This window comes from Gallus gallus, chromosome 12 (genome assembly GCF_016699485.2).
Source record: "Gallus gallus isolate bGalGal1 chromosome 12, bGalGal1.mat.broiler.GRCg7b, whole genome shotgun sequence".
NCBI lineage: Eukaryota > Metazoa > Chordata > Aves > Galliformes > Phasianidae > Gallus > Gallus gallus.
In genome coordinates this window covers 4,079,689-4,092,381 of record NC_052543.1, presented here as the reverse complement: position 1 = coordinate 4,092,381, position 12,693 = coordinate 4,079,689, and the positions used below count along the sequence as shown (strand labels likewise).

The following is a 12,693-nucleotide window of genomic DNA, read 5'->3' as shown; positions in this document are numbered from 1 at the left end:
TTAAATTTCTGTCTAGAATGGCTTAAGTACTGCTGATCATGCTTCTGAGCATGGGGACAGACTAAATGACCTCAAAGATCACTTCAATTTCTCATACTCTGCCTCTTTTTGTTTGCTGTTGGATGCTCTTCATGACCTTACTACCCAGGACTTTCCAGTTCATATATTTAGGAGCCCTAATCCTGAATTTGCCCTGTCTTTTGAATCACAAAAACAACATACAAGAAGAAATCTTTCAAAAATGAAATACTGTAGCCAGTTAATCATGAAAACCACCTTTTACATGTGTTGGAAGAAGGGAAGACCATTTACATGCATGAGTTTGGATACATCCGTAACAGCTGGGCACTCCAACCCGCTCTGTTCTCTGTTCCTGGATATTTACAAGCCAAAGCACAATTTAGGGCAGGGATTAACAAGTAAGATACTTTCTCATTCCTTCACTATAAGAAACAGATTGGGCTAATGTCAGCAGAAGCCATATGCTGCTTCACCTCATCCTAGCTTAGGGAGAAAGGTTAAGTGGTGGGGTTCTGGCAGAACAAGCTGTTTTTAAGAGGGCAAATACTTCTGTTTCTTCTGTTTTCCAGGATGCCAACTGCTTCATCACTTGTCCTGACAGACGGTTCAGACATTTAAAAAGATCCTTTTGCAATCTCATGCTTTAACTTCGTGAAGAACAATGAAAGCATTGGAGTGTTGGCAACACTCCTCAGAAGTTGTACTGATAACTCTGAAATTAATCTATACTTGAGATTCATTCAGTCTATTTCCAAATACCTGCACTGCTATCATCTCAGCTTCTCCTGAATTGTCATCCTTGGACATCACAATTAAAACCTATAGAGTACTGGCAGCTGGATCAGTATTATTTAGTAGCAAAGATGATAAGGATTCCTACTAGGAGATATCAGCTTTTAAGGCTGTACTGCCCTTATACCCCCTTCATACGACCCGTTTTTCCATTGATTCAGTATTCTCCAGTGTCTGAAGTGGGTTATGTAACACTTACAGGAAAATATACACACATCAGGGTTTTACAGTACAAAGTCATTTGAAAGCTGAGACAAATGGGAGGAGATTCCAAATGTGTTCTAATTAAGGACTACAGTGAAATTAAGTTGGAACTAAAACACTCTAAAGACCTACCTGGTTTGGTCTAAGCTTATACTGTACTGTGCCAATGGCTGGCAATCCTGAAAAATTAAAATGAGTGCTCATAGCCTGCAAATAGCACAGATAAAGAATACTGAAACGGCTGCAAGATTTCCCTGCTGTGCCAATGGTGATTAGTTGACACTGACTGCGAGGATTAGAAGACAGTTCAGCTGTTCCCTTGACCTTTTGAGATATACAAGAGAGTTGAAAATGTCTGCTAATTATTGTCCGTTTTGCCAGCTGCGACAGAATTCAGAAAGCATTTTAAGTAATTGTTCAGGGATGGAGGGTTGGTTCGATTCATCTTTTACTTTCATAATTCGTGGAGCAGGATGGCAAACCAGAACTCAAATCACTGCAAAGTACTAAAATGAATGGCATTCAGCTCATTTCTTGTAGAAAAGCTGCACATTTTCTACACTTCTTCTTGCTTTATGGAAAAGAGACAAAGAGATAATGGATTTTCATTGTACAAAAACATTGCTTGACCAATTTTTTTTTATATATAAAATGCACACGAGCTGTTGAATAACTTTATCATCTTTAAGTAGCTTCAAAAGGCAAAATACTTGCAGTTGCTTATTGCTGTGCATTGGTATTTTAGGAAATCTGTAAAATAGCGAATGTTGATCTTACAAGTTGGATTTTCATGCTGCCTACATTTACGTATTTTAATATAATCTGTGCTATCATGTAAAATGTTTATTTTAAAAGTCTGAGATTTAAAGATGCCAAAAAGAATACAGAATTAACTTTATTCAGCTGATTCACTTCCAACTAAAATTCAGCTGATTCTTTCTCGTTAATCAGCATGCTAAATGAATATTAATGAAATCCAGGGAGACAGATTTTTAGAGACTGGGAGACATATTCAACATCTTGCTGTGGCCTACTGAATTCAGATGTTAAGGAAAATGCATGATGAAATTCCAAATGTGAACTATATGGGTAAAGCCAAAGTAAAAATTGATAAATGCTGTATTAAAGCATTCCATTTATATTCAGTTACACTAGTTGTGTCTCAGTAAATGTACTGAACACCTCACTAAGTGAGCAGAACTCCTCCCTCAGGGGACGGCTCAGGATTTTTATGTGGTTATTTATCTGAGGTAACTTTTAATTAAGTTAAATCAAATTTGTTTAAAGTTCCTCAATAAGTACTGCTCTGCTTTCACTTTTTTTTAAACAATTGCTTGTCTCCTAGGATCATTTAAGTACAGGGGAGGCACACTGACATTTCTTGTTTAAATTGGCCTGGACAGGATGGAGAGTTGATGAATTTCAACTAGGACAAGTGCAGAGCTCTGAGCCTAGAGAGGAATAGCCACACTCCTCTTCCGTGCAGGCTAGGGGCTGACTTACCAGAGAGGAGCTCTGCAGAGAATGACCTGGGGGTCCTGGTGGCCAGCAGGTTGGCCATGAGCCAGCTGTATGCCAGAGTGGTCAGGAAGGCCAACAGGATCCTTGGGTCCATTAAAAAGAGTGTGACCAAGGGAGGTGATCCTCCCCACTCTGCTCTGCCCTGGTGAGGCCACATCTGGAGTGCTGCATCCAGTTCTGGACTCTTCAGTTCAAGGAAGAGAACTTCTCGAGAGATTCCAGCAAATGGCTACAAGGATGATGAGGGGCCTGGAGCATCTCCCTTATGAAGGAAGGCTGAGAGACCTGGAGCTGTTCAGGCTAGAGAAGACTGAGAGCGGAGCTTATCAATGCTTATCAATATCTAAATGAGTGGGTGCCAAGTAATTGGGGCAGGCCCTTCTCAGCGGTGCCCAGCAACGGAACAAAGGACAACAGGCACAAACTGGGATGCAGGAAGTTCCATATGAACATTAGAAAGAACTTCTTTACTTTGAGGGTGACAGAGCACTGGAACAGGCTGCCCAGAGAAGTTGTGGAGTGTCAGGGGACATTCAAGACCTGCCTGGGTGCCTTCCTGTGCTACCTACTATAGGAAACCTGCTCTAGTGGGGGGTTGGACTAAATGATCTCCAGAGGTTCTTTCCAATCCCTGTGACTTTGTGACATTATGAACCATACAGAGATTTTCTACTGCTCATTTCTAGTGTAAAGATAATACAAATGATCAGTATTAATATGAAACAGTATGTTTACTTTTGGCAGGAACTGACTGTACTGTGCCACAGAATTCAACAATACCAAGCACCATTTCCAACACCAGATGAGCTGGTAGCGCTCCTGCAGAGCTAACCCTGCTATTCATTTCATATCCAATGTTTGCTTCCTGCCCAAATGACACCTGTGTGTTTCTTCTGAGCCAGTATGCATTTGCATACAAAAAGCATATTCTAAGGTTTCCCCAACAGGGTTTCTTATTTATACTACTTAAGAATAAGTTGATTTCAACAGAAATATATATAATTTATAGAATCCCCCCAAAGGTGAGGGGAAAAAAAAAACACAGAAGAATTTCCATTGTAGAAGGGGAGTATAGAAAGTCTGTGATTAGTTGAATAAAGAATTTTTTTTACTGTGAGAGCAGGAAAAAAAGATAAGAATTGGATGCTCAAGGAGTGACAGACCAGAAAATAGTAATATGAATGCAGTTCTGTCACAAATGTTGGCAAAGAAAAAAAAAAGAGAGAGAAGCAAATGACATTAAAAGGCCAGAAAGAGAGAAGAGTTTGTGTCAGGTCTATGGTCAAGCTGTCCCATTGTGCACGGCCGCTCAGAAAGGGTATTTTTCCTTATTTTGCAGTGTTGACAGAACTGCAGAGCCTGCCTGCTCTTCTCCTCAGCCCCAGCATTCATCCTCATAGGGAGGTGGCAAAGTGATGCACTGCTCTCCTTCCAAACAGAAAGGAAACACAAATCTCGTGCATGCCAATAAATTGAAGAAATTAACCTCTAAGAACTGTCCCCGGGGCAATACAGCTGGGAGCCATTATTTCTTGTGATGGGGCCAAGGTTTTTTGTAGGGTTTTTTTGTTTGTTTGTTTTACCCCTCCCCCTCCATTGTCCCATATTCTTAACATGCATCTGATATCTGCTGATTTGGCATGGCAGGCTGAGATTTCTAGTTGCATCCTCCAACACAGGGAACAATCTTTCTGTTTTCAGAGAAATGCATACAGATGACAAACCCTGCATATAAATCTGAAGATCATAAGAAACAGGTATAGGAGCTTGGCTGATTTGCAAAGATAGACAGCATGTGGGGGAAAATTACACTTGGGCTACAAACAATATAGAAAAAACAATTTATGTGAACAGTTTAAAGCTGGACAAGAGACTTCGGGTGGTTATACATGCAAACACAGAATATGTAATAGACTTCTTAACAGAGACCTTAGAGTTGTATCAGAAAAGCAGTACATCTTATTTTCCCTTGGGGCAGAGAATGCCTGCTGTGTTAATAGAGCTAAATTCCCTGTAGAAGGCTAGAAGGCACGTGAAAAGCAGTCATGACACAAACTAAGGATCATAGAGCAATGGACATAAGATTGACAGGACAAGGGGGAATGGTTTTAAACTGAGATGGGAGATTGAGGTTAGATATTAGGAGGAAGTTTTTCACCCAGAGGGTGGTGACGCACTGAACAGGTTGCCTAAGGAGGCTGTGGATGCCCCATCCCTGGAGGCATTCAAGGCCAGGCTGGATGTGGCTCTGGGCAGCCTGGTCTGGTGGTTGGCAACCCTGCACATAGCAGGGGGTTGGAACTGGATGAGCACTGTGGTCCTTTTCAACCCAAGCCATTCTGTGATTCTATGATACGATTCTATGATCATGATCTCTTGGATCATGGAACAACAAAGCCTGCAATCATAGCATTTTGAAATGTTTCAAAGGAATTATGTCTTAATTACATGTTAGTAATTTATTTATTTTTTTAACACAATAAATTTTCTAACACACGTATGTGCTGAGGAATGGGGACAGTGGAGATCTTTATGACATAACCATAATTAAAACCCCGCAGAGCACCTACTGCAGCTGTTCTGCTCCAGAAGAATTTGTAGAGAACTTGCAAGGAGGACTGGATTGACCAAAATCAGCAGAAGTCTTTTAAAAAAATTTACACCAGTACAGACTCCAAACTGGATAGAAATCCATGCTAGCTAGTATTCAGTTTAGCACTTTCACTCCTAAGAAAGAGAAGTTTCTTGCTAGCTGCTTTATATTGTTTTGCAGATATGAATATATAGCATACTTAATTTTTTTTACTGCCTTCTGCAGATACTTTCACTAATCCAAATCTCTCTCTCTTATTTCCACAGAATTACTCAATACGATGATGCATCAAGAGACATTTTTACTCAAGTCTTTGAAGGCAGCAACATGGGAGAAGAGAGTTTTGGATCTTAAGCAACAGATCTGTACACGGTGAGGGTTAGCTGCTTTTTTAGTTTTGCCCCTTTAAGACTGAATCTTAAGAGTTTTTATCCAAACAGCACACAACTAACTTTGTCTCTGTAGAAGCATTTATACTTGTGTGGCAAATCCATCACTGAAGGGCCTGTCACCAAAATCTGGTGGGATGATTCCTACGACTGGAATGTGGCTACTGATGGGTGTGACCTATTAAGAAGGGACAAGTGGGGAAGGAGGGGAGTCAGTGCTGCCCTCTACATAGTGTGTGAATAACTGTCCCTGAAGAATGGCCACAAGCAAGTCAAAAGCCTCTGGGTGAGCGTTAGAGACAGTGGCAACAAAGGGATTCTTGTGCTTGGGGTCTACTACAGGACACCTGATGAAGGGAGCCTGTTGATGAAGCCTTCTTTGTCCAGCATCCAGGACATGTCGTGATCATACTCTTGTCCTGCTGAGGGACTTCAACCACCCTGACATCTGCTGGAAGAGTAGCACAGCAAGCTGTACGCAATCCAGGAGGCTCCTGGAATGGAACAAGGACAACTTCCTGAACCAGGTAATAGACAGCCCCATTAGGGAGGATGCAATGCTGGACCTATTGCTCACCAACGCTAGTGAGCTGAGTAGTGACATCAGGACTACAGGCTGCCTGGGCTGTAGCAACCATGCAGTGGTGGAGTTCACGCCCTTGAGAGGTATCAGACAGGCAAAGAATAAAATCAGGAAGCTTAATTTCAGGAAAGCCAACTTCCAGCTCTTCAGGGAGTCAGTCAACGAAGGCCCCGGGGAATCTGTCCTCAAGGATAAGGGAGCAGAGCAAAGCAGGCAGATATTTAAGGAGGCTCTTCTTAGGGCACAAGAGCTCTCCATTTCCAGGTGCAGGAAATCACAGAAGAAAGGCAAGAGACTGAAATGGCTGAACCAGGACCTGCTGGTCACATTGGAGAGCAAGAAGAAAATGCACAGGCAATGAAAGCAAGGAAATGTAACCTTGAAGGAGTACAGGGATGCTGCCAGGCTGTGTAGGGATGGGATGAAGAAGGCAAAGGCCCAACTGGAACTGGACTTGGCCAGGGGCACAAAGAAAGATATGAAAGTTTTCTGTAGGTAGATCAACTGGAAAAGGAAGGTCCAGGAGGGTGTAACCTCTCTAATGAGCAACACAGGCAGGCTGGTAACAATGGACAAGGAGAAGGTTGAGGTATTCAACAACTTTTTTGCCTCAGTCTTCACTAGTGACTGCTCTACACACAGCTCTCTAGGGGATGGTTTGGAAGGTGGGAAATGTGGGGAGCATTGCCCCTCCCACTGCAAGCAAAGATCATGTTTGTGACTGTATGTGGAACCTGAATGTCTGTAAGTCCGTGAGTCCCAGTGAGGTGCATCCCAGAGTCCTGATGGAATTGGCTGGCATAGTTGCCAAGCCACTAGAAATGGAAAGATACAGGTTTGATGATTGGGCTGTTCAATGGACGAGGAACTGGTTGTAAGATCATACCTAGAGTGGTGGTCAATGGCTCACTGTCAGAATGGACCAGGCCCTGAGCAACGTGATCAAGCCATAGGTGCCCCTGTTCATTCCAGGGAAGTTGGACTAGATGATTTTTAAAGGTCCCTTCCAACTCAAAAGATTCTACTGTTTCTATTAGCACATTCATTTCCACTTCTGACTGCAACCTGCTGTCCATTCTATCCATACACATGTACTTTTTCAACGTTTACATATAAGGAGCATGAGGTTTGCTAGATTGTCAAGGAACAGATGTATCATGAGTACAATGAGTGCTATCATGACCAGGAGGCTTAGCATGGAAAGATGCAGCCATCCTCACAGGAGCTATGGAGCAGCTGTCCCTTCTCTCCTATAGGGATGCCCTTTCTGATTTAAATCTCCAGGTTATCACCCTGATGACCAAGCAGTGGGGTACATTATAGGAACGATAAAGAAATACTTGAATATTGAACATGTGGAAACATTATCTTCCCTAAGGGAGCTAAGTCGCAAGAGGTCAGCAGGCATCCCAGCCACAGCCTCAAGAAGCAACACAACACCACCAAAACAGTTTAAAGCCACTGGCTTAGGAGGAGCAAATTTCAGGGTACTGTGTCCTGTACCATCCTGGACATCTACAGAGCAAAAATGAATAAGTAAAAAAACAGAACACAAAACCATGAAGCCAGGATCTCATACCTTTGATAAATCCTCTTTGTAAATCACTGGCTCCCTATTACCTTTACTCAGTCTGTAATCTATTAACCCAGGACAGTGAAGAATTTTGTTCAGAGGAATAAAGTATTTTTAACTTGCCACATTTTAACTACTCACATCCCTGTGTGAACAACACTGCAGCAGTGACTACATCTGCACCAGCAGTCTTCTCTCAGGTTTACTAAAATACACAAAAAAAATTTACACTTTTTTGAAAGAATGGAAAAATGATTCTACGTGGATCAGTGAGGAGAGCAGTAATTGCCACGGGGCTGACAATAATTTATGCAGAAGTTCTCAATTGCTCCTAATGGCCTGTCAGATGGTGAAAGGGAATGCAAAGCAGATCACAAAAACAGCAGCACAGCTTCTGATAACAAATTCTTGAAACTTTCACTCTTACTAAGAAATGTGAAAATAGAGCTGAAGTGGCTTCTGGAGAAGCATTAAAGCCAACCACACTGTTATTTAGTAACTCACATAGATAGGATTTTGTGATTGCAGTAGGAAAAGAAATAATGTTTTCCAAATCAATTCATTTTTTAAATGAGGATGGAAAAAAAAGTAGGAGAACAAAAACTTCCTGTACTTTGAACAACAGATTACTACCAGGTAAGAGGCTAGTTGATGAAGACAATTACTGGTACTGCAAAAGCCATAGAAATTTGAATTGTTTCTAATAAAGTGAAGGCTACTTAGAAAATAATTATCTAGTTACTTTACTCAAGACAGAACCAAACTGTGTTGAGATTTGGAAATGCATCCATACTGCAGTCAGAGGACTTAAACTGGGGTAACGTATCAACATCCATAGTATCAAATGGAAAAAAAAAGTCTAACCCCCAAAATATATACTTCAGAGCCCATATCTGCCTAATACAGCAAAACACACTAATGTACATTAGACCACACCATCAGACAAGGTTCTCAAAGCAATCAGTGCACTCTGATATTTTTTGGATGTGTGTATTTTAGCCTTCAAACACATCTGGAAAAAAAAAAATACTTTGCACTTAAACTGCAGAACCCACTTAAATACTAACTGGGTTACAGCTTCAAAATGTAAAGTAGGATTCAAGCATCTAAGAAGAAAGTGTTATCTGTTCTAAGAAGTTAAACATGAACTCAACTTACCACATTATCTAATAAAGCCATTGGTAGATAAAGTTAGATTTGCAAAAGGTATAGAAATATATTAGGTATATGGGCAGCATATACATTTGCTAGATTTAAAAACATACACAAGATAGCATTTAGCACTGCCTCAAAGCCTTTCATTTTCATGTTGTTATTTAAAAACATGCCAAATCTCAAACCATCAGGCATGAGGGAAATGGCACTTCTCCCTTGGCTCTCCCAGTCTCTCCAGTGCTGCAGGGTGCGTGGCCAGGCACGAATACCTGCCTGCTCATAAATGTGTCCTTGGGAAGGACATCTACCAATAAACTGTACGTATCCTGGGCATCAGTTTGAAGTACACTGAGTTTAAAATGAGAGAATCTCCCACATATATGGAATTGCTCAAAAAAACAAACAAACAAAAAAAAACCTAAAGATTCAAAGGACTAAATTTAAAATGCATTCCAAAAGCTGGATTGCAGAATACCTCTACGTTGATCTATTCTCTCTGTGTAAAGCATGGCAAAAATCTTCAAGGAAAACAGTTCTAAAATGATGGGGAAACCAGAGGCCATTGAATGGAAACACTGTGCTGTGGGAAAACACAAATACGTCTTCCCAGGTTGCACTGCTGAGCTTTTTGTACCATTCCAGAATTTCAGATGTGTCATACATTCCCACGGGAAAAGAAGCATGTTAAATATTGCATTAAACCAAAACAGCAACAGTAATAACAATGATATAAAATCAGAATCTGATGGCATAAGTCCTCTTTTCCTAGAACCCTGTAACAGTCCTGTTTTCAGAATTATTTCCCTACTAAATAATCTGTATGATAAGAGAGCACTCTGCACGTTTGTGCCTAAGAAAGAAGTTTGTAGGCTTTAATTCTAACTTTGTAAACCATCGTTTGTGGCTTACGATGTCCCCAGGGTATCTTATTATGTGCACTTCGGAGGTAATAATGTTTTCTTCAGTTAAAAAAAACAGATTACCTCTTTTTCCTACTCACGCCTAAATCAAACACCAGCTGAAAACAATAACAACATAATTCAAGGTGAGAAAGTAACAAAAGCTTCCTGATCATATATAGAAGATAAGGAATCATAAGTGTGCTACAAGTGCTCACTGTGTTTGTGAATGGGAAAGGAGAAAGGAAGGGTCTTCAAGGAAAGTAGCCAAAGGAAACTGAAGCGAATGTAAAAAGCATTTCAAAGCTATATTTAGAAGAAGGCATTCTTCATAGATTTGCCAAGCTATTCACGTCATTTCACACAGCAGGTTTTATCCAGCATTATAAGTCTGAGAGAGCAGGAAAGAAAAAATCTGGATCAGTTGCCAGAAATGGAAATCTCACATTTATGCAGAGGAATGAATATTTTAAGCATGTGAATTCAAGAGTACTTTCCAAAGGAGGGAGAGGAAAAAGAGAATAAAAAGGAGGGGAGGGGGACTTTAAGCCTTCTACAGATACCACAGCAGTAACATGACATAGCCTCCATTGCTCTTTGTTGAGCTGCCATGGGTTCGCTAGCCATGGCGACATCACTGAAAACACTGAAAGGAGTGAATTTCACCAAGTCCAAGTCCTGCTCAGGTCTGCATACACAGGATCATCAGTTACATAAGCAATTACATATTTCTGCTCTATAACGCATTAAGCAATAATCTAAGATGAATAAATACCAACCACAAGCTCACATGTGAAAACAGAAAGAAACGCTCAAGTTTCATAAGAATATGATGGATTTTAACTCACTTAACATGCAGCATGAAGTTCAGTGGTTTGCATAAAGAAATGTCAAGCACACAAATAACGTGTCATTGCCACGTGTAATGGAAATAGAAGCTAATCAAATGGAGAGTTCCTCTTCGTGACCTTCTGGAGGGTAGGGATGACAGCAATTGGAGATACAGGACTTTTTTTTTTTTTACTTAAACTTATGACAATGAATTCAATCAAAAGTTTTTACCTTCATTCCCTTCTCCAGGTGGCTGATAAAACGAAAGCCCCAAGGATATGATGGCTGCAATTTCCAAGATTATAAGAGTCACATCCTGCAGTGCTTCCCACACTAGCTGTATGAACGTTTTTGGCTTCTTTGGGGGTATGAAGTTTTTTCCAAAAATAAGCTTTCGTTTTTCTAGATCTGCAGCAGTGCCAGCTAACCCTGTAAATTAAAACAAAAAGTAATTAAAATTGCAGTGAAATATACAGTAACGGCTTATATCTGTCTTTTACTATATTGTAAATTAAAATATATTTAAAATAATTTAAAAATAAATTATTTCAATAGCAATAAAGCAAGCCTTACCACCCATGGCATATTAACAAACAGACAGATTTACCACTTAAATTTTGCTTTTGCAAGATGATTTGTCACTACTTTCTAAAAAGGACTTTAATTAGTACCAATTCCTGTCAATTTTTATCCTAAACAAGTCTGTGAATAGTAGGATTACTTTAATAAGTCCTGTACAGGTAGATAAAAGCATACATATGTGAATGCAATGACTTCTGAATATAATCATAAGGTCAACCTGAGTTCTATTTGAGATGTTACGTCTGGGATGAGGCTGGAATGGCTGTTGGCAGCTTTCAGTAATACCAGAAGCAGCAGCACATCTTTGTTCTGACCTCAGGTCAATGACCTCAAAGAAAATCTCAATAAGGCATGTCATGTTCTTCAAAGCAACTGCTCTCGGTGCATTTGTACTGACACATAATTGCTGAAATGAACTGCAGGAATTTTTTTCCCCCCAAATAGACAGCAACAGTGACAGCATGTTTGCATAAAGAAAAGGGAAACAAAGGTTCCTTAAATCTGTATAGATGTTCGGATTTTTGCATGATGCTTCAAATTCTGGATAGAGCGTAAGAATGTGACTGTAGCTGTGCTGAGTAACCTTTCACTTAGGTGTTTTTTCCTGTTTTTTTTTTTATTATATTGAGTCTGTTCATGTCTAGCACCTTTTCTGGTAAAAAAAAAAAAGCTACAAAATACAAATGTTAGGACAGAATAAGCATAAGGAACAGCAGTAGAGCAAGTGGTCACATATATCTGTGAGATAATATTGATACCATTTGGAACATTTAGGATTTGTATGTAATTAGCGATGTAAAATTAGTTGTACTTATTCACACTGAGCTGACACAATGAAAATAGGTGAACCCCAGAGGGCTACAAAGGTGCCTGCATGAGAGCAAGAACCATCCCACTCTGTAAGGATTCCCATCATCCCCCTCCTCACACAGTTCAGGGTAACTCCTTCTCTCCTCTAAGAACCCTGACTCCTGTGTGTCCATGAGGAACAGGAAGCCCTGTTACAAACATCCCCAGGAGGCCAAGCAGAAGCAGTGAGGATCCGAACATGCTAACAGCACTCAGCTCTGCATCTCCTCCATTCGGGATTGGTGCAGCCATTCCCAGTAGCACAGCAGATGCATGGCAGTAAAATACCTGCTGGATGAAAGCACCCAGCACTAGCCTAATTGCCTAAAGCGATGCCTCTCTGAATGTATCAATCCTGCCATAATACAGCCAAAGACGTTGACTCACCTTTCACTTGAAGGATATAATTACAACTGCTGTGTAGCTCCTGGCTCTTGACTAACTCATCAAACTTTCATTTCACCTTCAGCTTCTCAGAAACACTATCCTCTCCCAGATAAAGGCACGCTGTAGTTATTATTACCTCACCCAATTTAATTTTCAGTACCTACTGCAGAGTGAGACTACAACAGACAGGTTCCAGCTGCTATAACGTGTGCCTGTGACCATCTCCACGATTCACACAACCACACACCAAACTTCTCAGCTCCTCCATGAGCTCTCATTCAGCTTCCAATGTGGGGTAAAGGCTCTGCCCCCAT

General features: G+C 40.6%; 1 protein-coding gene across 14 annotated transcripts in view; it reads right to left on the bottom strand.

The window, feature by feature from the left end:
- Positions 1-12,693, bottom strand: part of ATP2B2 (ATPase plasma membrane Ca2+ transporting 2) — a 392,203-nt gene that overhangs the window by 104,244 nt on the left and 275,266 nt on the right. For all 14 annotated transcript variants that reach the window (XM_040646615.2, XM_040646622.2, XM_040646620.2 and 11 more), the window contains one exon: positions 10,793-10,990. In XM_040646615.2, the coding sequence (XP_040502549.1) occupies positions 10,793-10,990 (198 nt within the window). The remainder of the gene's footprint in view (positions 1-10,792; positions 10,991-12,693) is intronic.